We start from the raw sequence: 25,147 nt of genomic DNA on the forward strand, positions 1-25,147 counted from the left end.
TCGCTTGAATCACACACATCATGGGTGAATAAGCTAGAGATTACCGTGTCTTAATAAACCGTGTCTGTCTAACGCATAAAACTCTATATTTTGTAGGATCGATTGTGGATTCCATAAAAACTGAATTTCCGTTTTTCAAGTTTTTGTCAGACGGCATCACGTTTTAAAAGGTTGCGATAGTAAGATTTAGACAATTCAATTCAATTATATTTTATATCAACATCAATTGTATCTTGTAGCATACGCAATTTATTTATCATCAATTACGATAAATCATAAGTCAATAGAATTTGCCAAGGATTCAAGAAATATTCGCTGTAGGTAAATCAAGATAGGAAATCTACAAGTGTCACACGTTTCATAATAAATTGATACATCATTAGTTTTTAAATCAATTGAATCATACGCAACGATTTTATAACAAGTGATAAAATTTAATAGCGGCTATATTTTGATACATCATTTTGTCGTAATCTCTTGTAGGATAATTTGGTAGTACCAAATTAGGAGGTTCGAGCAAAACATTATTAGTTTTATTGACATTCATAGAGAATATTAATGAGTTTGTATCTGAACATATATAAGTTAAATAAATTATAAATTTCGTCTTAAAAATAGTGAATTAGTGAAATTATTTGAGTTGTAATATGGAAGTCTTTAATTATTATGGAAACAACTCACGATTTTTAAAAATCAATATTTCTTTATCATTTAATGCACTTTTTGCGTATAATTGTTTATGTTGTACATTTTCCACATATACCACATCCACATATATTTTTTACCAATTTCAGTTAGGTTGTTGTTAAGCATAATTTGATTTGGTAAGTTCTCCGTAAATGTGAAAGCTGTATCTTTGTCAGCTGATAGCTCGTTTTCTAGATGTTGTTCTCTAAATATTGAAGACAATTCTTCGGCCAAATGAATTCTACCTTCATGCCGTTGGTTCCAAAACGTTCAAAATTTTATCACGTTCGCACCGTTGCGCGTTGACTTCTTTGGTTTTTATCATCAAATTAACTGTGCCAAAAAAGCACTTTTTCCAAATAGGTGAAGTACCCAATAGTCTTTTATCCATTTTAATAGAAAATCTGTTCAGAATTCATCAGTACGTTTTAATAATTGACGAAGAAAAATTGATTTGCATTTGCGACATTTTGTAACTGACTGGTAAATTTTAAATTCTTCTATTCTTAATACTAGTATTGTTTACATTACGAAGAAGATCAAATTAAATAAATAAAAATTAAATGACGGTTCCTGTCTACTTGGTTACAACGCCCATAATAAAACGTTGTTATTGAAAATAATATAGATATTATTATACGCTTAAAGAAAAAGTTATTTATGCAACAAGTGAATGAACTAATATTTTTTTTCACATGTAGGATGATTTGACCTACTTTACTCAAAAGTATCATACAAAATTCTTTCTACGTCCGTCGAATTTATAAAATTCGATACAATTTCTATGAATTTTTATTTTGTAATAGTAATATTAAAAGTACAACTGTGAGCAATATTAATTTGAAGCGAAGAAGAAGTTACATTACTATTGGTACTTGAATTTGCAGCATTTAACGAATTCAAAGAAATAAAATCGTCTGTAGTCTAGTAGTGTTGGATTTCTACCCACCGTGCTTCTTTAGTTGGATTAAAACACCACCGGAATCTACTAATAGAGACGCCGAAGAGCGACAAAATGCAGGCCCAGTGTAGTTTTTCGTATTTGGTGAATTCAAATAAGTTGCGATAAGCGAGAGAATTTTTGAAAAGGTTGCATACCAACAACTTACTACTGCAAAACGAAATGATCTGCTTTGACTTTTGTGGGTCGTTGGTTTCTATATTTTTTATAAATGTTTACCAAGTTTCTTGCTTTAATAGATTGGCAGATTCCTTTGAAATGGTCGAAACCATGAATATTTGAACGTTTCGGTAAAAATATTAAAACTTAGTGCCCTGCCAGTATTCAACCCTTCCTTCTAAGCGGTTTCAAATAATTTGTCTTCATTTTCTTCATGAAGATCATGATTCCTTGTATATTTGATTCATCAATATGTCTACTATTATTAGTGCTAAAAAATCTCTTGGTCAGATAACCACTCTACATAATAGTTTCGTGATTAAATTTTGTGCAATCGTTATCAATTTCTATTTACTTCCCAAAACGTCCACCCATTTTTAATGATAAGAAAAATGTGAAAGTAGAGAGTACTGAAAAGTAGTCACTGTTTCGAAAAGGTCTATAATCACAAAAAAATGTTCAGCCATACTTCCAGTAACATTTACAATTTACGACTCCTTACTTTTATCGTTGACTTTACAGGCTTGAATGCATAGAGACATTATTTGCATAGTTCATTTGTGAAAATATGATTTCTTGGAAAAATTTCGAGGTGGAATAATTTTGAATTCGTACAAATAATATTTTCGCAGTTCAGTTATCAATGATAAATTCTAGGAGAAATTTGGAAGTAGAGTTATCATAAAAATAATATCAATATTTGATTGGTTGCGGTAGACTACAAATTTTTTGAGTAATTAAAAAAAGGAAGGGTAATTAAGTTGTTAGAAATGAATTACAAATATACTTTAGTAATACTCATAAGTTTAAAAATCCAGGTACAACATTCGATACCCGAAATTTCAACAAAAATTTAAATTGCAAAATGTATCATCTGTTTTTCCTACCAAAGACAAAACCGGCGATCCATCATGAATTCCGTGCAGTGTACGGATAAAATATTATGAGTGATAGAATTTTAAGATAAGATAATCTTTAGACTGAGGAACGCAGTAGTCGATTCTTACATTAACGGAATAAGTTATCCAAAAATAACAAGGAGAACAATGGCTGTTACGATTTTCGTCTATGAATAGTTAATAGTTATTCCAGAGTATCTGTACGAAAATGTAGAGAAACGTGTGAAATATAAGTTGTGCTTACGTTGTGTACCATAGTGATAAAACTAAGCATCGCTTTCACTTGTAATACGTTGGTATGGATAACCCACGTTAATCGAGAATTAAAATCGGAATCCATGAAAAATAACGGGAAAGTTAACCTAACCTAATGAGTTAAACTATATATTGTGAGTACGCTTCATCGTGCTATTCGAAACCAAAAATTTTGCATTTTGAGTAGCGCACTTTTATGCTTCACATAAACTTGCGGTTGATCGAACCCAAAATCTGATCACAGTATTTGGTTGAGACAATAAAAATAAATATCACACTTCATTCATATCTTCATTCGGCAAAAAACCTGGGTAATGAATACCACGACACCGTCGACAATCTCAAAACAATGCTGGAGTGTTGGTAAAAATATAAGACAGAAGTTTTAGGAGACAAAATTCAAAACATAATTGGTCGATATGACAACTAAATTTATATTGGTGAAAATTTTATAAAAAATAAAGCAATAATTTTCATAACAAAGCAAAATTGCTGCAAAGATATATCCGCTTTTTTATTTCAATCAAGACCATTGAAAACATAGCAATTCTAAAAATAATTGTTTATGGAAATTATATAAAAAAAACAGAGAACTCTAGCTCATTCTTCTTAGATTATTGATCGGTTGCTATTTTTGTACCACTAGAGATAGTGGAAGTAAAAAGCATTCAAGTGTATTTGTTAATGCTTGAAAAAAAAAACAGTGGAAGCAATAAAACGATATTATACTGGGTATTTTTATTGAAGCAACTACATGCTTCTCCAGTTAATAAATCTGGAATTTGACCAAATAATAATCATTTTGGTTTATTTTATTACCTTCCTAATCGTAAAAATTGATTCTATTAAACTAATTTGGATCATAATCGTGTAGAATCTCTAATATGGTTTCTGCAAATATGAAGTAATGTCCAACCACAAAATATTTTCAAATAGCTAGCACCATCTGTCATTATCAGATTTTTTATCATGCAAAGCTACATAAACAGAACTAAAATATTTAGATATACACATAAATATACGGTAGAGAGTTTTTTAATATTAAATTTGTATTATACCGGAAAAAGAAAATACGATTATTAATTTGAAATTGCCTGTTGCCCACGGTAAATCCACGGATGGATGCGAAGAGGGACATTCCCACCCCCTGTCATTTTGACAGGGAGTTTTAAGTTCTATGAGAAATTCGGAAGATCTTTTTCTTTCTGTTAATAGTTGACGTATTAGCTAAACCCCTAGTATTTTTGGTTGTCTGGACGTCTTAATGTGAGTGTGTTTACGCTGTTTCGAGTAAACCCTTACCAACCTCCTTTGGCAAGAGTGTTCCTTAGACTTCTTTACAGCTATCCCCGATGTATAACTTGCTTATGTTACCGTGTCGGGGAGAGTCCTTTTGTGGGTTGACTCGCAAAACCCATGATCTTTTTTTGCTTTTTTGTTGTTGTTTTTTTTTGTTTTATTTTATTTTATTTTATTTTTTACTACCCTACCTCAACCTATCGATCCTGTTGTCCTCCGTTTCACTTTACCTGTTGCGCGATTAGTAATGCTATGAATGTCTGCATATTTTGCAATAGCTTTGGCTTTAGCTTTGTCCTACTGGAGCTGGCAGTTTCTTAGCAGCTAGTACGTAGTTACCCCTTAGTTGTGTGGTTTTCGTAGCTGGTTTGTTGGTCTGCCTTTTTGAGTGTTTTGAGCATGTGCTTTTCTCTACGCGGATTTTGCATTTCGGCTTCTCGGTTTTGCTGAAGATACATTCAGCCGCTTTGTACGCTACCAAGCATCTTACGCAGTGCACGTTCATGTTGCACCTTGCATTGTAGCATTGTACAAGTCTATCATCATGTTTTTTTTTGTAGGACTGCTTTTCTGCGGACTCTATCATTACCATGAATATTAATATTGGTCATTTTCGGGTGTTGTCAGCGTTTTTCTGTTTTTCATAACAATCCACAAGAATATTATCTTAGATTAAAATGAAATATCTAATAAGAAGAATTGATTCTATATGAACAGCATCTGAAATATATAAAATAAAATAATTGCTGTTGATGGATTGATACTATAAGGGTAAACGTCATCTTGACTTACCCGAATGAGTTGGATGGCGCTTAAATTATTTACAAAACAACTAGGACTAAAGAGAAATTGATTTGGCATAAACAGCATCTTGACTTGTTGTAATACAACAAAGTTTTGTCAATTATATTTAAATCTATAACAAGAAATATGCTTCAACAAAGTGGAAATCTTTCCATCATCGCATTAACTTACATAGGGGTAGTAATGGAAACTTGAATAGGCGTAGCATTTGGAACATTACAAGTTTTTTATTAAACGAAAACCACTGCACCGGATGTCTCCATGAATTTGGAGAATAAAGTGATTATAGGGTATTGTATTTATACAAAAATTTTGTTGTCACACGAAACATAAATAAAAATAACAAAGAACGTTTTTCCAACTAAGTCTCAATTATAAAAAATATATTAGTATAATACACGTATTTCGAACTCTATCCACATAGAGCTGAAAATGTGAATATATTCACATATTACTTTCGTGACAGTCTGTTTTTTTTTTTAAAAAAAGTGGTTACATTTAATGGAATATATTAGTTTCACGCTCACGTTTTTATGTAAAACGCTAGTATGAAAAAAATATCATCTCTATAACGGTTTATTACTTTACATTTTAAGTGGAATGAACGAATCTTTTGAACGTTAAATGAACGATATTGAGCTACAGCTATTATATAAATACATCTACTATACGTGCTTAGGTAACCAATCCGTTAAAGGTGCAAACGGATCTCTTGGGAAAAGTGCTAACGGGTTTTGAATCAGAAATTCTAAGCGAAACACCAATATATTCCGAATACTGCTTTCACAGAGATCCAAGTTTATCACCTACAGTTAAATATTAATTCGAATGAATCAAAATTTATAATGTCATCAAAATCTCAGGAAACAGATAGTTGTAAGAAGTGCTCTTACCTGAATGGAGCTACCAATTCAAAAGACATTAAGAAACATCGTTTTCAGAAAAAATTATTTAATTATGACATTAATACATCTGAAAGAGAATTTGAGCCGAAATTAGCAGGTCCTCACTCGGAGCGATATCGATGTCGTGAAATGTGAGAGGATTTAAATTCATTGTTGTCTCTAATTTCATGCCCTATCTTCGCAATAAGAACGCTCTCGCTAAGGAGAAGTACTTTTTCACTCGCATTCGCATGTAAATAGACAATTCTAACCTTGCGTTTTTTAAAAACTGTGTTCTATAGATTATAATTGTATATAAATTATAATTGTAGTGATATATAAAGGATTATATAGTAATGGATGATCTTCTGTAAATTGGACTGCTGGAAGAACTAGAATAAGATTAAGAAATTGTTGCAGAGCCCCATTGAGTTGGTTTGAGAGACCCTCTAATGCAATCAATGATAATCAATTTACGAGAATATTTCATCTAACCAAAGAAACTTTCAGATATGTTTTTACACAATAAGAATATATCTGGACGAACCTGTAAAAACTACAGTAGTAAGAACTAGTTCACTTTTTATTTGGTTTTGATCTTTTGAACTTTTTACGAATATGTAGCTACTAGTACATTTAGTTATTGACAGCATTGAAGTTTTTTGTTTACCAGCCAGATATAAATAGTAGTTAATAGTTAAAAAATTATTACAATTTGTAGATAGAAGCTCGTAAAAACTGTAAAACAAATATAAACATAACTAAATAAAGATGAAACAAATAAAATGAAATTTCAATATACAGAAGAAAGCCACCTTCAACCACCCTTCAAATTCTAAACTATGACTTGAACCATGCGAGAGTTGTTCCCCTGAAACCGTACTGCAATTTTTTTATTAAAATATCATGATTAACACAATCGAAAGACTTCTCACAAAAAGTTGTTGCAATATTTGTGCATTTGTTACTTAAAACCCCAAATTGATGGGTAGTAAGTATTTTATATTCAAACAGAAATGATTAAAGACTCTTTTTAACTATTATTCATACGATCCCAAATAACATGGGAAGGGGTGCAATTGGGCGATAATTCGATGCTTGATTTTCATCTCCTCATTTGTGCAGAGGTATAATTATAGCCGTTTTAAGGCAATTGGGAAAAGTGCCATTTTGAAATGAAACGTTAATTAAAATTGTAATTCACCATGCAATAGGGCAGAAAACATTTTTTATGTAAATCCATCAGTTCCAGATGAGTATTTATTTTTGATGTCATTAATTATATTGCGAAGCTTTGCTAAAACTACGGGCATAAAGAAGAAACTGTTGAAGTTACCATTAACATCAGGAAGATATGAAAGCGTATCAATTATAGGAGTTATAGAATTTAATAAATTTTTATCTATATTCACAAAGTAAATATTGAGATTATCAGGTGAAACAGAGATTATGCTCGATGAAGAATCCTTATTTATTAGATCATTCACAATGGACCATGTTTCTTTAGAGACAAAATTGGTGAGTCTATGGCAGCCTTTTTTCTCTTATGATAATTTTTTCTGTATAGTTTAACATAATTTTTGAAGAAGACACTATCCGAGAATTTCCTTAGGTGAGTTGAAGATCGCATGCTCTTTACAGGTATACGTAAACCTTTAGTGGACCAGGGTATATGGAACAACTCGTTACTCGTCGATCTGAAAATCTCCTTCTTTGCATTTTAATTTCTAATACTATGAATTCAGAAAAAAGAAATTAAAAACTTCATCACTCAAATTTTGCATTAGTATATAAAAAGTCACAGTACCACCGCATGAAAAATTTTCCAAAATTTCCTGTTCGGTTGGAAAATGCTTTGGGAAATTTGAACTGGTCTATTTTCTTTTAAAATACGCTCCAGTATACGGTATTAAATTTTTATCAAAATATAACGATTAGTTGCAAAGATACAGCAAGTTGAACACGCGAAATCACAAAACATTTTTTTTTCGCATTTTTGGTTAAAAACTCGATTTTGACCATTTAGCCCCAATTTTAGATAAAAATAAATATCATATTCGTATTCAGTGATCCCAAAGATATAAGAATATACCACTTTTAGCGACTAGTAGCAAAAAAAAACCCGTCAGATATTATATTTTTGTTTTCGAAATCACCCAAACTCAAAAATAGGTGGAATTGAGGCCTGCAGAATAGTTTTATGAGTGCCGCGTTTAGTTATACAGCCGATTAATATGATTAAGTAATATAATAACGTGAATTCTTCATTATTTTAGAAGGTTTTAAGCTGGTTGAGGTGTGATCGACTGTTCAGGCGGATGACAGTCCAATTACTTCAGTGCCTGGGCACTAAAAAGCGATTTCTATCGGCAATAATATTTCACCTAGGATTTCAAAAAAAATTATCTACCTTTAATAAGTGGTCATAGTCATGTAGCAATTTTTTTGTCAACTCAATATTTCACAATTATCATAAATCTCGTCATTTGAGAACATACAAAGTCAATTTCCAAAATTACAATTAACATTATATTGGTAATAAAATGGCTTTTATTATGGTAAGTTTATGAAAATCAATTGATAAGAGGTATTTTCTATAGTCAGGTTTCGCTATCTCATATTTTATTTTTTGGTAAATTAGTGAAATGTTAGTGAAAATCAGAATAGTTTATTCCTTCCTTCAGCAGTAAACATGAGAGATAAGAGTGAGATATGGGTCAATATCGTTATGTGCAATATCCAAAACGTTTCGACCATTACATCTTATATTAGATTTTAAATCGTATTATATCCTGCTGCAACCGTGGTTTAAATGAGATTACATTCTTTGAAATAGTAGAATTTTACTGATATTCATACTATTACGTTTATATGTGATAGTTAAGGAGACCAGAATAATATTACTTTACCAGTTAATGTGTTTTTAAATTGTATTTTTTGTTATCTCAATGAGAAGAGACATTGTAATATCCCTTGATTAAATCGTTGGTGATATTGGAAACAAGGGCAAAATCATTCTGAATTTCTAAATATATTATTTTATTTTTTTATTTTTCAAAAAATAGTTCTAAATTGTTAAATTAAAAAACAATAAGAAGACCGAATAAGGTTTTCAAGATACAGTGGAAACTCGATTATCCAGCACTCCGTTATATGGATTCGAGATTATCAACTACGACCAATTAAATAAAAGTAGTATTGAGATAAGCTACAAAATATAAGATATCAAAGAGTGGGTCACTTGTGACAATAATGGACAAGACTTTCAGGTGAATAAGGGGGGCTGTTCTAGTAATTCAAACCCTATATCACGAAGTTTCTGCATGGCAAGATGAGATTTGTGTGCAGGGGTGTTGTCCTGCAAAAACAAAACACCTTTATATAGCTTTCCGTGTCTTTTCTCTTTAATTTTGTGAATATACATTTGTTTTTAATAAAAATATTGCAATTTGCAAAAAATAGTGGATATAGTTGCAGCGGCGCTAACCCTGCCAGAAGTTGATTTTTCTACTTTAAGTATATCAATTAACATATAGAAAAAGTTTCAGCCTTGTGAAAGTACCTTAGTCGAAGTGGCAACTAGCTCTCCGACTATTTTGTACGCTACGTTCAAAATATTAGAAAAAGTTACGTGAGTAACATGAAAATCAGCAAAATTCCGTTGACTTATCTTTACAGTATCAATATTGTAAAATGTCTGCTAGCTGCTTATCTACAATATTTCGAATTATATCCAATAAATATAATTGATAAATACTAAACTGATGTTACTAAACTACAGTTTATCGCAATGTAGCATGGGCTCCGTATTATATACAAGAATTAGAAAGCTTTGCTCATTTAAATCATTACTTAATGTTCATTAATATCATATTTTGATTCAAAAATCTCAATTTCCTAACAGTTATTATTAAAAATAAGAAATATATTTTCACACAATATATACATTTGAGGCTCTTATTCAATAGTCCCTCCGTGGTATACATTTCTTAAAAACATCGTACATTATCGTGTTGACAGAAAACAAATAAAAAGATTATTATAGTATATATTAAAAGTATTACAACATAATATAATTGATATGTGTCATGTTTTTCTAAAACAATCAAACATAATTTTTTTAAAAATAAATATGATAAATATGTTTTATTAGAATTAATGTATCTCGACAACTAAGATCATTGACCCATGGTATAATTCTTCCAATATGAATTGCAAATTATAAAAACCCTTGCCGACAATTTTGTTTGATTTACAATAGACTTAGATACCTCATTTTATAAAATTATTATTTTTATAGATACTTTTTAAAATATGGATATCTTATGCGAGAAAATATTCGTTCAAAAGCAATCGAATCATTATAAATTAGTGGACGGCATTGTACGCCCTTATTTAGACAGATGCACTTAAATGTAGTCCTACTTGGAACTTGAAACATTGTTATACCTCGTTAAATTACAACAACTGAAATGAGTAAAACCTAACCTAACCTAACATATGACTAGCGATCAGATTACATTCAAATCATGATCGGTTTAACCTAATCATAGTTTCCGAAAAATCCTGACTATCCCTAAGTAGATTTTGGTATATAGCACAAGCTGAATACAGAGAAGGTAAAATATATGCCGATGTTTCTCCAAGAAAAAATTCATCATCAGGAAACGTAAAGTTTATTTTAACAATTCAGAACAAATGGAGAAGACACTATTAAATCGTCGAGATTGAAGAAATTAGAATTCTAAAAGTAAATCATGCTACTAAAGGAAATTTTCTTATTGATGATTTATGACGTTATTATCGATGAAAAACGGTTGTGTTTCACTAAAATTGAACGCTTCTATTACTCAATGCCAAACAAAGATGAACCGGAGGAAATCTGTAAATATTAAATATTTATTACGAAATTAATGTTTATAGCTGATAATCAAAATGTTGAAGCTGGAAAATTGCCACTTATATATATATATATATATATATATATATATATATATATATATATATATATATATATATCAAGAATCAGCTCAAAGAAATTCCAACAATAGTGCTAAAGGGAAAATGATAACAAAAACTGAGGAGTGTTATTACAGCAGTACATTGTAATAATAAGATCATAGATTTTATTCCCGCTATGAAATTCAAATTTTCGTTAACATATAAAAAGATAACAATTTACTTACAACAAGATAATGCAAAATCGCATTTTTTCTCATAATGATTCAGATATTGTCGCTCTCGATTCTACTGATAGCTGGAATGTTGAATTTGAAGGGCATCCGGCAAACAGCCCCGATTTAAACGTTCATGATTTAGGTTATTTTCAACTTTTTTTACCACATAAGAAACTTGTATACAATTAATTGTTTCAACAGATTAAGGAAAATCTTCACTATGAGAATAATTCTTGGATCAATCCTCATTGTTCCTCAGTGTGTCGTCCAAGCGTTTTATTTTATTCAACTTATATTAAATTCCATTCTTTTGTTTTCTATTCCTTCATTTCTTTGTAATCATTAGCTTCTGAATTTTATTTCTATTAATATTTGATTTTCACGGAATCCAGCTTTTGAGTAAATATTGTGTTTTATTTATTTTCATGATAAATCGAATTCTATTATCGGCTCATCCTATAGATGTTGATAGACGAAAACTCTAATCGAGTATTTCGGCACTATACAATAATTTCTTGGCAATTTCAAAATAAGTGACATTTTCATTAAATTTATATTATAGGAGTTATACTGACCAATAAAGAATCTAGAATAACTGCCTTTAATGTCTTTTCCGAATCATTACTCCATTATTCTTTCCTTTTTTTAACCTCTTGTACAAAGTGTTCCAGGACCTGATGAAAATACTCAAAGGAAGTATTAAAAAACAATCAAAGATCTCTAATTGAACTTCATATTGTCGAACATTGTGTTACATAAGAAAAAAATTTAAATGTGGACAAACTTACTTGGATAGCCTACAAGTTTTTGTGTTAATATGTGGGCAGGATTCTAGATTGGAGACCGAGAACAGACTGACGAAATCCAGGACCCCAGACCCCCTACGAGATGGACTGACGATATTAATATAATACGGACAAATTGGGTAGCAACCGCTCAGAGAAAACTGAAAGCATTTGGAGGAGGCCAGCAGTGGACGAAATAAGGCTGATGATGATGATGTGGGCAGGAATAGTGGATAATAAATTTAAGGTCCATATTTTTTCTATAATAACCTGATTGATCAGAAGCTCTCTCTCTATCTCTCTCTCTCTCTCTTAGAACTCTTCAGAGTTAATTCGTACCCATGTTATGTGAGATTTCTCTGAACATTCGCAGAGACATGTAGATCATGCACGATGGAGACCCCCCCCTTCCAAAATGAGGTAAAAAATCATCTTAATAACATTTTTCCTAATGGGTGGTTGGTCGGGGAGGTCTATTTGCATGGCCACCACGTTCTACTGAGTTAAATACAAAGGATTCAATTTTTTGGGGGATATCTTAATGTTGGTCTTGGTATATGCAATACCGGTAAAGACAACGAAATGATCGATAGAATAAACCTCAATTCTGACGCTATAATGCAAAATCTTGGAATCCTCTTCCAAGTTCAAAGAAATATTCTCTGTAGAAATGCTCACTTCGAACATTTATTATATTTTTTTGTTTTTATTTGATAAGTTGTGGGCTAACCAATTAAATTTTCCTACATTTCAACTTTTTCCTCATGTAAGTAACACGATGTTCAACAGAATTCAGTTCAGTTAGAAATCATTTTTCTCAGAATGTCTCTTTATGCCGAACGGTGTCCTTGCATTTACAATGATCTAAAAATCTCCATATCTCCAAAACCATATCACCTTTTTGTTAAAAAATTCCTTTCTGCTATCTTTAGATTGTACATTTTGTCCCTGTGAAAGTTACGGATTGTTAAGCATTGGGTATGAGCTGCCCCTGGCCTTCTGATAGTAGTGTAGAATTACTTATTCATAATGTTCGAATGTATAATTTGGAAAATATACTTATATATAGGTTCTGATTTCGCAAATTTTAATGCCTATAATTCAGAAATTTTTGTATGTCACAATATAATTTTTAATTCATCTACTCACTCTCGAATTTTTCGTCCCGGAACACCACCCTATATATCAACTAGTTTTTTCTATCTATATCTTCGATTTTTATGCCCAAACTAATGTACTAAAACCGTTTTTCACCATTTGAGCTTAATCTAACTACACAAGTTCTGGATATATCATAAATAAAATTGTTTCACATCCCGAAATAACTATTTTCCAAATGATTCAAGGGCAACAAATCATAATAGAGCGATCTAATAACTGGTTAGCAGTAGGTATGACAATATTTTTGTACCAAAATTTATTTGAATATTTATCATCATTTTGAAATGGTTGAATAAGGAATCTACGAATGTGAAATTGAAATATGGATTGATGTTTTCAGAGTTAGCAGCAACTTTTTCTCATTCTTTTTTGTAATCACAATCGAATATCGTTCATCCGTAAAATGTAGCGAACGTGCTCAGGTATCAATGAATCAAAGGAATGGATAAAAAAAGTTTCCATTGGACTCTATTTAATGAATAGATAGAATCCAGTGTTATGGAGAAACGTGAGTATAACGGGCATAAAACATATCAAATTCTCGAAAAATATTTGAATGACAAACATATGATTATAAACGCATATATGGAAATTCATTGATATGAAGACGAAGCAAAGTTGATTTAATAGAACAGATAAAAAATAGAAAGATTTAGAATGCTGAAAAAGATTTACACGAGGACGAATCCTTATTTTTTCATTTTTACTAACTATACACATACATATAAGTCTATGGGACCAGAAAAAGGTGAGTTCCTGAGATGTTGCATGTTGGACATATTGTAAGGTTGTCACTGGTCTTTGTTTTGTTTGCTAAACACGTCGGCGAAATCGGAAAGAATTATATTTCACAAATTTACTTAATTATAATCATGAACATTTTGAAAGGAAGTTCTGTACGAAAGTTTCTTGAGACAGTCAATAATCGTAGATTAATATTATAGTCATGATTTATTCACCCTACTCGCCTGGTTTGTCTATGTGTGATTTCTGTTTACCTAGCCTTATCTAAGCAAACATTTACGTGGTCCACATTTAATGATAGAGAATGAGATAACTAAAATCATTCGTCATATTTTTTGAGAATATTGTACAAGTTGAATAATTTCAAGCTTTTATGTTGTAAAAGCATCGGTTACAAAAGTGAGTTGATGTTGATTGTTATTACTTTGGACGTAAGTAAAATCATTCAACTAAAAGGACTCATAGTTTTCTTGTGTCTCAAAATAAATAGCATCAGCCTTGTATACCCTAGAGATGATATTCACGCCATTTATTTATTCTTTTAAGGTAACAAATGAAGTGTTAATAGGTTAGATTTTTCCTCAGTTACCTGAGCTTTCTTCCAGAGGTAATTTGCCTATATAAGTTTACCAAGGTAGAGTAGAATTACTCCCATAGGTGACGATAAATTATTTCAATTCTTTACTCTCTACATACAGCTTTGCTACATTTTATAAATGGTTTATGACTTTAAACAGGATTCTTTCTGTAATATTGAAAAACAACCTTATGCAGTTAAGTAAATTGTAAATACGATTTATAAATAGTTCATTCAACATTGTGTATAAAGTAAATTATATATAATGACAGACTTCTATAGTTATTTAGTATTTTCATTAAAAGTATGACGCAAATGGAATTAAAATGATAATTATGGAAAAAAATAATTAACAAATTACGGCGTTTAATGAGAATGCGAATAAAAAGTATTAGCTACTTTGATCGAAGGCTACAAAGATGGTCACAGAAGTACCAGGACTGATTTAGAGATGGCGATAGTTGCTTGAAAAATACTACTGTATTAAAAATTGCACAATCTTTACAGCATATGTTTCAAGATTGAAGACGCCAAGCTGTTTAGTATTTGATTGGCAGCCGTCAATAGTGAATGTTTTCAGTGAATTTGTAATCATGGAAAAAATTGGTCATTGTTATGTGATACAATACTTTTATTTTAAAGACCTCAGCCCAACCAATATTGAAGCCGAACTAGATTCCACTCTGGGTAAGACTGCTCCTTCGTTATGAACAGTAAAATATTGGGTAAAATGAGGTGACGACTCTAGAAATGTTAAGGACAATCCAAATCCAAAAAGCAGTATGGGTAATCGTCGACTGAAAATGCGTGAGCTAGCAGTCATAATAGGCATTTAAAAAAGTACAGTACGCATATTAACTGAAAATTTTGACATTGAAAAATGGTGCAGGATTGGTGCCGCATTTCCTCACAATGGAACAAAAACAGCGTCGTGAAGATGTCATCGAGTGTTTGATAATGTTTCACAGAAATAAAGCCGAATTTTTTCCCCGTTTCATACCCATGGATGAAACGTTGATCACTTCACATCCGAAGCAAAACAAAAATCAAAATAATTGACTGTTGAAGGAGAACCGTCTCCAAAGAAGGCAAAGACCTTTCCATCTACAGGCAAGGTCTTAGCATTGGTTTTTTTGGGATGCACGCGGAATAATTTTCATTCTTGAAAAACACAAAAATATCAACGGGTTGTATTGTGCCAACTTATTGCAACGTTTGAGTGAAGAAATCAAACAAAAACGGCCGCATTTGACTAAGAATAAATTGTTGTTTAATGCAGTGGCCAAAATCAATGAATTAAAGTTTGAATTGCTACCCCATGCACCCTACTTGCCAGATTCAGCCCCCTCGGATTATTTTCTGTTCCGAGACTTTAAAAAATGACTCGGTTATCGAAGAGTTTCCAATAATGAAGAGGTGATGTCGGCAGATAATGTGTTATTTGAGGAGCTTGACGATTGACCAATGAGAATCGTTTTCTTGTGTAGTTCAAAATTTGAGATTTTTACGATTTTCAATTAAATTTTTGGATATTATTTATTTACATTTGATTAAATATTTCACATTTTGACATTATTTCATACCAAGAATTTATAAAATAAACAAAAAAATGAATTCTTTTTAAAATTTCCAAGTACTCTATTTACAACCAATCCCTAGTTCAAATAATACAACATACCCAATAATATATTACACGCGACATACAAAAAAAATGTAAAGGACGAATCATCAGTACTGATCATCCGCCTTTTCTGGCCTAACTGCTCGATGTGATTCTAAATGTCTATTCCATGGAAATTTAAGGAAATATGTTTCCCATATATACAATAAACCAAATTTCCAAAGTTTCGGCGTTGACAGCGTCGATAAAGTATGATCTGAGCATAGTTTTTCAAAAATTAGTTTGAGTGTATTCATCCAAATATTTTTATCTCTACGAGAGATTAGATCAATGAAAACTAGAAATGCTGCTTCAAGGTACTCCTTCTGACAATCCCTTTTTCTCTTTTGTATCCTGTCAGCTGATTAAGAACACTCCATGAGGTCCAGGAAAGTATTTTCAGAAATAATAGACAATGGTGTTTATCTAAAGGATTAAGTCTTCTACAAATCGTTTTTTCAGACACGAACTTAGTACCGTGGATTCTCAGAGGACAATAAACAACTTTTTAAATATTTTCATCGATTTCCAATGTTGATAACTGCTTGAGAATCAATTATATTCGATAAATATACGCTTCAATATAAAATCGCTTAATACCTCAGTGCAGCATCCTGTATATATACTACCGAAGTTCTAAGAGACTCATAACTTATCTATATGAAACATGGTTTGACACTCGAGATGTAGTAAATAAATGGGAAACAAAAAGGACTCAGTTCACGTCTGGTATCCTGTTTAAACCAAACGCCCCAACAAGCAGGTATATTTTACACGTCTATTTACGTTTTATAATTTAATATTCAGTTGTAACAAGTTAATGAGGTATTATGTTATATATTTAAGTTCCAGGTAGGACTAAAATTAAGTGCATAGTTTCTCGTATAAGATGTACATATTTTTAAAAGTATTATAAAAATAATAAATTCATAAAATGAATTATATACGCCTATGGTAGATCAAATAAAGTTGTCGGGAAGGGTTTTTATAATCTGCAATTGATATTGGAGAAACTATACCTATTGTACTTAATCTAATTGAATAGACTGCCATAGAGAAACCATACGAAATATTCATGTTCAATTCCGTCTTTATACGCTGTCTATTTGTTTAGAGAATTATTAATTTGTGTTATTCATCAACCACATCCCGTATATTGCTCATCGAGATAGGGAGGAAGGCCATGGTGCAGACCTATATATACTAATTCAACTGATATTTGCCCCACTGAACTCGTAGAGCAGGAGCAACGAATGAGAATGTTATTCATATTTCTGAAAATTAAAACTAAAAAAAAATTCAATTATTAACGAAAGCGACAGCTTGAAAACGGGAAAATTAAATAAAACTGGGAATCTCTTGAATGTTAACACAAGAATGGAAAATTCTTTTCATATCTGGGCGAATATTGAAAAAATATTCACATCGCTACACAACTATTTTGCATATTTCTTGGTTCATGCTTTTCACAACGAATCATTGCATAAGTATAATCGGTGAACATCTAATCAAACAAATAAGATTACTTATATTACTACTGTTGTATGATCTCATCAATTTGAATTGAATTGAAAACAGTTTATGTGAGAATATATGAATATTTCGGATAATAAAGGTTCATCCACAAAAAGTGGTATCGAAACCTATAAAATTGTTGCAACTGATAAGTATAGCAAAACATTGGGTTTTGACTTACTCGTAGTTTCTACAGTCCATGAAGGATCTGGGCTTCCTCTATCTAACGACACTATTTTCACCAATCTCTGTTGGCATTTAACTAGAAATTGGCGGATAGTTAAATAGGATTTAAGGATGAGAAAGAGGTTAAGTGGAAAGCGCTTCTTCTTATATAACAGTCCAGTATGCCAGACGATATCAAAAACCTGGCTCACATCCAAGAACGCAGCACAGCAGTACTTATACTGCTATATACTGTCGTGGATAGACAGTTTAGAGAGTTTAATAGTGACATTACGTGAGGCCAGATTGTTTTGATAAAGAGTAATGCATAGAAGTGTAAACACAGTAATCGATAGATTTCGAGCATGGAATCGAGAAGGTGCAGAACGTAGTGTGACTGCTTCATGTTCTCAGATTCATTTTATAGCCAACGGTTTGGAAAGAATTGTATGTCAAATACAATACGAAAGATTTCCGTCTCACATCTCACTTCAAGGTACAGGTGTGAACGAGTAACTTGGATTGAGACGACATGCGTGATGAAAAATACGATCTTCAGTTTTTTGGGGAAATTCATTGTTGGAGGAGGAGCTATTGCTTGTTCAAGCTCAATATTTTACAAACTCATAAAAGTTTTTACTAATTATAATTTGAAACTAGTTACCAGACTACAGCAAAATGAGATATTCTATGCAATAATGGAGTGTATACAGTTAGATCATTATTTACACAGTACTTTGCGATTTCTGCGGGTGATCGCGGCATTTTTCTACTTGCATAACATTATTTTCTTCATTTTACTGAATTGTTTATAAGTGAATGCGTTAATTGAACTTTGAAGTACTCACCTCAAAACCTACTTTTACTAGTAAAATAATTTAAAATGGATGGATCACTTTTTCTAATCAATCGAAATGAGTATATAATTTTTTTACAAAAATGTTCTTTTGAGGTTTAACACTAAACTTTTCACTTTTTACTTTTCACACATAATACATCACTTAATAAGTCGTATGACTGACATACAGATGGCACTACCATTGTCAAATCCATCTGACGGTTATGAACTTCCAACTCACGAAAGAATATATGTAAAATATATAATAGGAATTATAATAGGAATTATTGCTACACATTCACCCACTGATATAGACCGGGAAGCTGGCCCTGTTCTAATCTGTTAATAAAAGCTCAAGTTTGGTGAAACCAACGTTTATTTTTATACAAATAATTTCTAAGAATGCCTTTTTCTTTATTTACTGCAAATTAGCGATTTCCATGAAATCTCCTGATGTGTGTTGAGCCCATTATTGCAAGTCTAATCATGTGATCTATGGTCAAAACAATCAATAATGAACTACGGGTGCAGAGAAAGAATTATATTTACAAATTATAATATGCAGGGTCTTCCGGGACTGAAAAAATTCGGGAAGGAGTAGATGACGTGAAAATAATGCTGTGACATGAAAAAAATTTCTTATACAACCCTTCGTTTTTGAGTTGTAAGCCTTTAAAGTTGCGAAATCAGAACTTATATTCAAGTATATTTTCTAAATTATACATTCGAACATTATGAATTAAGATTTTTTATGTCAATGTAGTTTATTTGACGGAATAAATAGCAAAAATGAATTTTTCAATAGATTTTTCAAGAAACAGGTACTGTTTTATAACTCGATTATGGTTTAGGAGGTTTGCATATTGTTAGATCGTTGTCCATGACAAGGAAACCGTTCGCTATAGACATTCTGAAGGAAATTATCATAAATTATAATTATTCATCGAAAATATTTACAGGAGGTATTAAGACACCATAAAACCTTTCTTAAAGAACTAATGTACATATAAATAAACATTTGTACTACATACTATCAAAGATCATTATACTAATTATCGATAGAATATACTTCCATTGTGACGGTACAAAGCAGAATCTTGGAATGCTCTTCCAAGTTCAAAAAAATATCCTTCGTTGACTCCGGAAGTGTGTAGAAGTGCAAAATGTCTACTTCGAACATTTATCGGAAAACAAGCTTAAGGAAACTTGCAGAGCCTAAGAGACTAAGGAAAATATGGTAGCCGGAAGATCTAAGAGAGTGAATATTTTTAATAAATAATTACAATTTATGAAAAGTTTCTTTATGACTTTATGACGAATGGTCTCCTTAGCATGTACAAGGATCGAAAAATCTACAATCTCCTAAACCATAAATAAGTTCTGATTTTTTCGCAACTCCTACAACTCAAAAACGAGCGGTCGTATGAGATAAAATTAACTGTTAAGTTTAAAAAATCAATCAAAGATTTGACTGACGGTAAAATGCAAGTTATTTGGGTATGGAAACTATTAATTAGTTAAAAGCAGTTTAATAATAACTATAAACAAGTTACTTCAATTCGTGAACGGAACATATATTGCTGGATCATCATTTCTTTTAATCAACCGATAATTAGGCAAAAGCTGTGGATCTCAGGCCTCCGTGTAAATTACGACCAAACGAGGTCTATCAGCTAAGAGAATAAACGTATAGTTTTAAAATAATAGTAATATTGACTCACCTAACGGTATATAGCACTGGCTATGGAAAGAAGGCTTCAGCGTAGCGCTGAGTAATCCCAAAATTGCTTGAGGAAACTCCGTAATCAGAAACAATAACAACACAGCCACTAACATACCAGAAGTCCTATCGGCTTGTTTGTCTTTTTTAACTTTATGATTGATCATCGGCTTTGAATCAGATTGGAGATTATTTAATGGAAGTCTGTTTTGCAACAACCGATTCTTCCTCTTCTTAGTTTCCAATAAAACCAAAACCAACTTTGTAGACAAAACCGTTAAAAGTACGCACGGAACTAGTTTAATAATAACCGTATATAACCAAAAAACTAAAATCGAATAAAATTCGTTCACGTACTGCACTACGTATATGGTACTATAATGAATCTTGGTTTCATTAGATTCCACATTGATCAACTTTTCATTAACATCGGTTGTTCTATTTAACGGAAGAACCTGATACGATAGATACAGTGGAAAACATATCAATGGACATAATAAATAAGTGAATATAATAACTAGTAAAGTTTTTCGTAAATCACACCAAAACTTTGTAATTGGTGGATTTTTAATAGTTAAATATCTCCATAGCGCTAAAATAACTGTCAAACAACAAGAAACGAAATGAAATAACAAACTAAAAGTAGCGTGAAATATCATAAAAATTGCCCAATTGTAGGTAAAGTAATTGGCATATTTTCTTTTTTCTAAATCGAAGTAACCGTGGTAAGAAAAGGGGATATACTCAATCATAACTAATAAATCCGCAACAGCTAATCCCGTTAAAATAAGATTCGTCGAACATCTCATTTCTTTCCTAGATAGAACACAGATATTCAATATGTTGGCTATAGATCCCAGAACACACACTATTATACTAAGAGGACCGTGTAACTCCTCGTAATTTTTTTGGAAACGCGCTAAATCGCAGTACTTCGTTGTTGTATTCATAATTTATTTGTTTATTTATTCAACTACGACCCGTCACAAACTTTGGAAAGTTCACGCGACACAATGTTGCGCTTCGATGTTCGGCGATGGCATCCTCGGCATGGGAGAAAAGCGTCTGATACCGGAGAAACCTGAACATCGTGGATACACTAGAATTTTGTGGTCGCATGCGCGAATTTATTTTGTGTGTTGTTAACTCGACGATAGTTTGGAAACTGTTGTCTGTTGAGAAAATCGAAAAAAATTGAATGAAAACAGTCAGTTTTATTTACATCGAATGTGTAACAAAGAATTAACTGATTTTTGAAATAACACGGAGAATAGAGACAATGTACCTCGAAAATATTATTATTAAGCAGGATTTTAGTGCATATCTCGTTAACGTTCACTATTACTGGAAAATATTTCGTTATAACATTTATAGGCTCAAAAATTTACTACTAAAGTTGTAAATGGTAATTTTATTAAAAAAGTTATTCCGTGCAACAAGCGCTCCTCGAACACAACAAGTAAAAAGGATATTTTGAAGATGTGAAGTGGAAATAGGACAATTCTTTCTGACCAATTTATCTCACAACTCAATCGGATTGAGGTCGGGCAACTGTGAAGACTTTTAGTACATTGTTCCTTCAATCTCTTCAATTTGTACCAAGTTCCCAGTCGTCCTTATTTCAAAACACCCCCATCGGGTTGAGGTCGGCCGATTGTGACGACCAAATCATGACTTTTAGTATATTGTTCATTCCCCATTCTTCCAAATACTCTTTGCACAGCTTGGGATCGGTGTCATACTAGAAAATACATTTTCTGCCGATCATGAGCTGGCTAGAACGTACTACATTTTCTTTTAATAACTTTTTTAGCTTTGTTTCTTCAAAATCTTTTCAATTTTCACAAAGTTTCCAGTCGTCCTTCTTTCAAAACATCCTCAAACCATCACCGAGCCCCCTTCGTGTTTTACAGTGGTATAGAAAAGTAGGACACTGCTTTTTGACTTCCCGGTCCAATTCATCCCACAACAACTCAATCGGGTTGAGGTCGGCCGACTGTAACGACCAAATCATGACTTGGGATGATCATGATCATTGGGATCATGATTTGGGTAGAGCGTACTACATTTTTCTTTAATAGTTTCTTCACCCTCATTTCTTAAAAATCTTTCCAATTTTCAATCTCCAAACGATCACTGATCCCCCGCTAGCTAGCTAGAACGTACTACATTTTGCTTTAATAGTTTCTTTCTCTAGCCTTATTTCTTCAAAATGTCTTCAATTTTCACCAACTTTCTAGTCTTTCTTCTTTCAAAACATCCTCACCATAATCGGGACTCTGTCGTGTTTTTAGTGGGGTTGCACATGGACCTAATATCTGCTCTTCCTGTGACCTGTGCGCAAACACTTGACCCAAAAACTCAAACTTTGATTCATCATTCCATAAAAGTCTCTTCCATGCTTCATCCGTCAAATTTTGGTGTTTTTTAGCTCACTGCAACCTCTTTTATATTTTGACGTATTTCTGGAACTTCCTGGAATGATTTGAATATGTACCTAATGAGTTCTGAAAATTGCGCAGACATCGTAATTGAATACATTAAAAAAAATCTCCGATATAAGCTTTTATGAGATACCAATTAAGTGAAATAAACCCAATATTAAATGGTGTAATAACAAATTACGGAGTATGAGAGAGTAGATCAAAAATAAATAAAATATATTTAAACATACATACCCAGAAGCTGATTGGGTGTACTAAAAAGACCATATAAAAGAGCAATTAGATATGAAAACAAGTTGGTGGATTTAAAAATAACAAAAGATTCCAGTAATAAAAATAGGACCTATTGGAAAATCGTGAGTTCAGAACGGAAATCTAAAATAAATAAAATAGACTAAAATACCCCCGCAGAATTTAAATGAATTTTTCACGTCAATTTCAAAAATTGTTTTTCAATCTCTTAGCGATTCAATTTAGATCAAGCTTCTTTTTGATCATGTTTATTTACAGACCGATAACTATTTTACCAGCAATAAACAAAATATGCGAATTTATTGTCAAAGAAAAATTAGTAAATTATTCCGAATCTGTCACTATTAATGGAATTTCTGTTCGAATATCGTCTTAATAAATCGACCATAACTGCAATTCTTCGTCAAGAAGTTGTTGATAAATTTGAATCTAGATTTTAAATGTGGATTTTTTTTCAACGTTTATACACCAATTTTTGAATTTTAAAATGAGTGTGTTTCATATTTTGATCGTTCACTTTGTATCTATTCCATACTTCACGTTTACATTGTATAGTTTTGTAATAATTGTGCATTATTAGTTATAATTTATATTATTAATCTGCTGTATGAAACCGCAAATTATTTCTTAAATGCGTTCCTGTTATTTCTCGGTTTTCAACTCTGATCAAGTGCCCTTTGTGCGAATATGTTCTGATTTACTATTTTTTTTTTTTTTCAGAAATAGAGTATAATCGTTCTGAATACATTGAAAATATATTTTCCATAAATTGTTTTATCTAGTTCATATTTACACTTGAGATTAAAAGTCGAGGGGATAAAACTTTCCTGAAAGAGCGGATAATGTATCATTTTAATGGTTTTCGGGTGTATGTATATCGATTTTGAAGCTTATTTGATATTCCTATGAAAATTAAAGGAAAGGGATTCGGAGCGAAGGGTCTAAATGTGAAATATATCAAACAAGGTCGGTTAAACTCAGAAATAAAATGACATACCTATAGTGAGACACAGTTTAAGCTGTCGAGAGAAAAAATTAAATGATACTTGTGTGATAACATTCTAAACCTTTTATTTCTTACAAAAAACGTTCAACTTTTCGGAAAATTGTTTTTCGTTACTTGTCACATAATTTGAAGTAATAAAAGCGTTTTATTTATCATAACAAATTATTCAGACAATGGGCATACAAACTGCCCCGAATATATGTTTACATATACCGATTTGCTGGTTATATAGTTCAATTTCTCTCAATTGAAATCTTTTTATATTATCGAATTAAGTGTTTTTTGTTTTAGTATAATACCTTAAAATCTGGCCGAGTGCACATGTAAAAATTTCCCTTTCCGAATTTCTCTGGCCGAATTTATCATACAAAAAGATCATCTACGTCTGCCCGAATTTACCACCGCCCTCACGTATATTCCGAGTTCACCCTTCACCCCAACTATCTTGAAAACGACTTGCATGATTTTTATAAATTTTGGTTCGAAGATAAAGGTTGATTGAGAAACATACAAAGCTCATGAATATTCAAAAAAATACATATCAGCTGGTAAAATATCAATGAATAACTACAAATCGGTGGATAGTTGTGGTACAGCGGGTTTGTAAATTTATATCGGTGTTGTAATAGCTGGTTCCAGACCGTAACAATATTCCGAACATTATTTGGCTGTAACAACAGGAAGCACTAATTCATGATGCATGTGACGTGGGACAATGCCTGAATAATGTGTTACCCAGAAGATTAATTGGAAGACGCGTTTTTATTGATGTATTGGTTAGGAAATTTGTAGACAAACGTTTGTAAAAATTAGAAAACAACCATAAAAATAACTAAATAAAGATACAAATGAAATAAAATTTCAATATACAGAAGAAAACCACAATGAGTAACAAAATTATAAGTAAGACTGCTGGAAGAATTAGAATAAGATGAAGAAATTGTTGCAGATCTCCATTGAGTTGGTTTGAGAGACCTTCTAATGCAAATCAGTGATAATCAATTTACGAAAATATTTTATCCAGCCAAAGAAACTTTTACACTGTAAGAATATATCTGGACGAACCTGTAAAAACGACAGTAGTAAGAACTAGTTTAATTTTTAATTGGTTTTGATTTTTTGTTCTTTTTAGCAGCTACATTTTTGTTGTATGAT

General features: G+C 31.7%; 1 protein-coding gene across 1 annotated transcript in view; it reads right to left on the reverse strand.

The window, feature by feature from the left end:
* The window catches only part of LOC130449232 (G-protein coupled receptor dmsr-1-like), a 153,537-nt gene extending 132,080 nt beyond the window's left edge, over nucleotides 1-21,457 (reverse strand). Inside the window, exon 1 of the mRNA XM_056786916.1 lies at nucleotides 20,292-21,457. Coding sequence (XP_056642894.1) covers nucleotides 20,292-21,240 — 949 coding nt within the window. The 5' untranslated portion in view covers nucleotides 21,241-21,457. The remainder of the gene's footprint in view (nucleotides 1-20,291) is intronic.
* Nucleotides 21,458-25,147: the final 3,690 nt, after the last annotated feature.

This window comes from Diorhabda sublineata, chromosome 10 (assembly GCF_026230105.1).
Source record: "Diorhabda sublineata isolate icDioSubl1.1 chromosome 10, icDioSubl1.1, whole genome shotgun sequence".
Lineage (NCBI taxonomy): Eukaryota > Metazoa > Arthropoda > Insecta > Coleoptera > Chrysomelidae > Diorhabda > Diorhabda sublineata.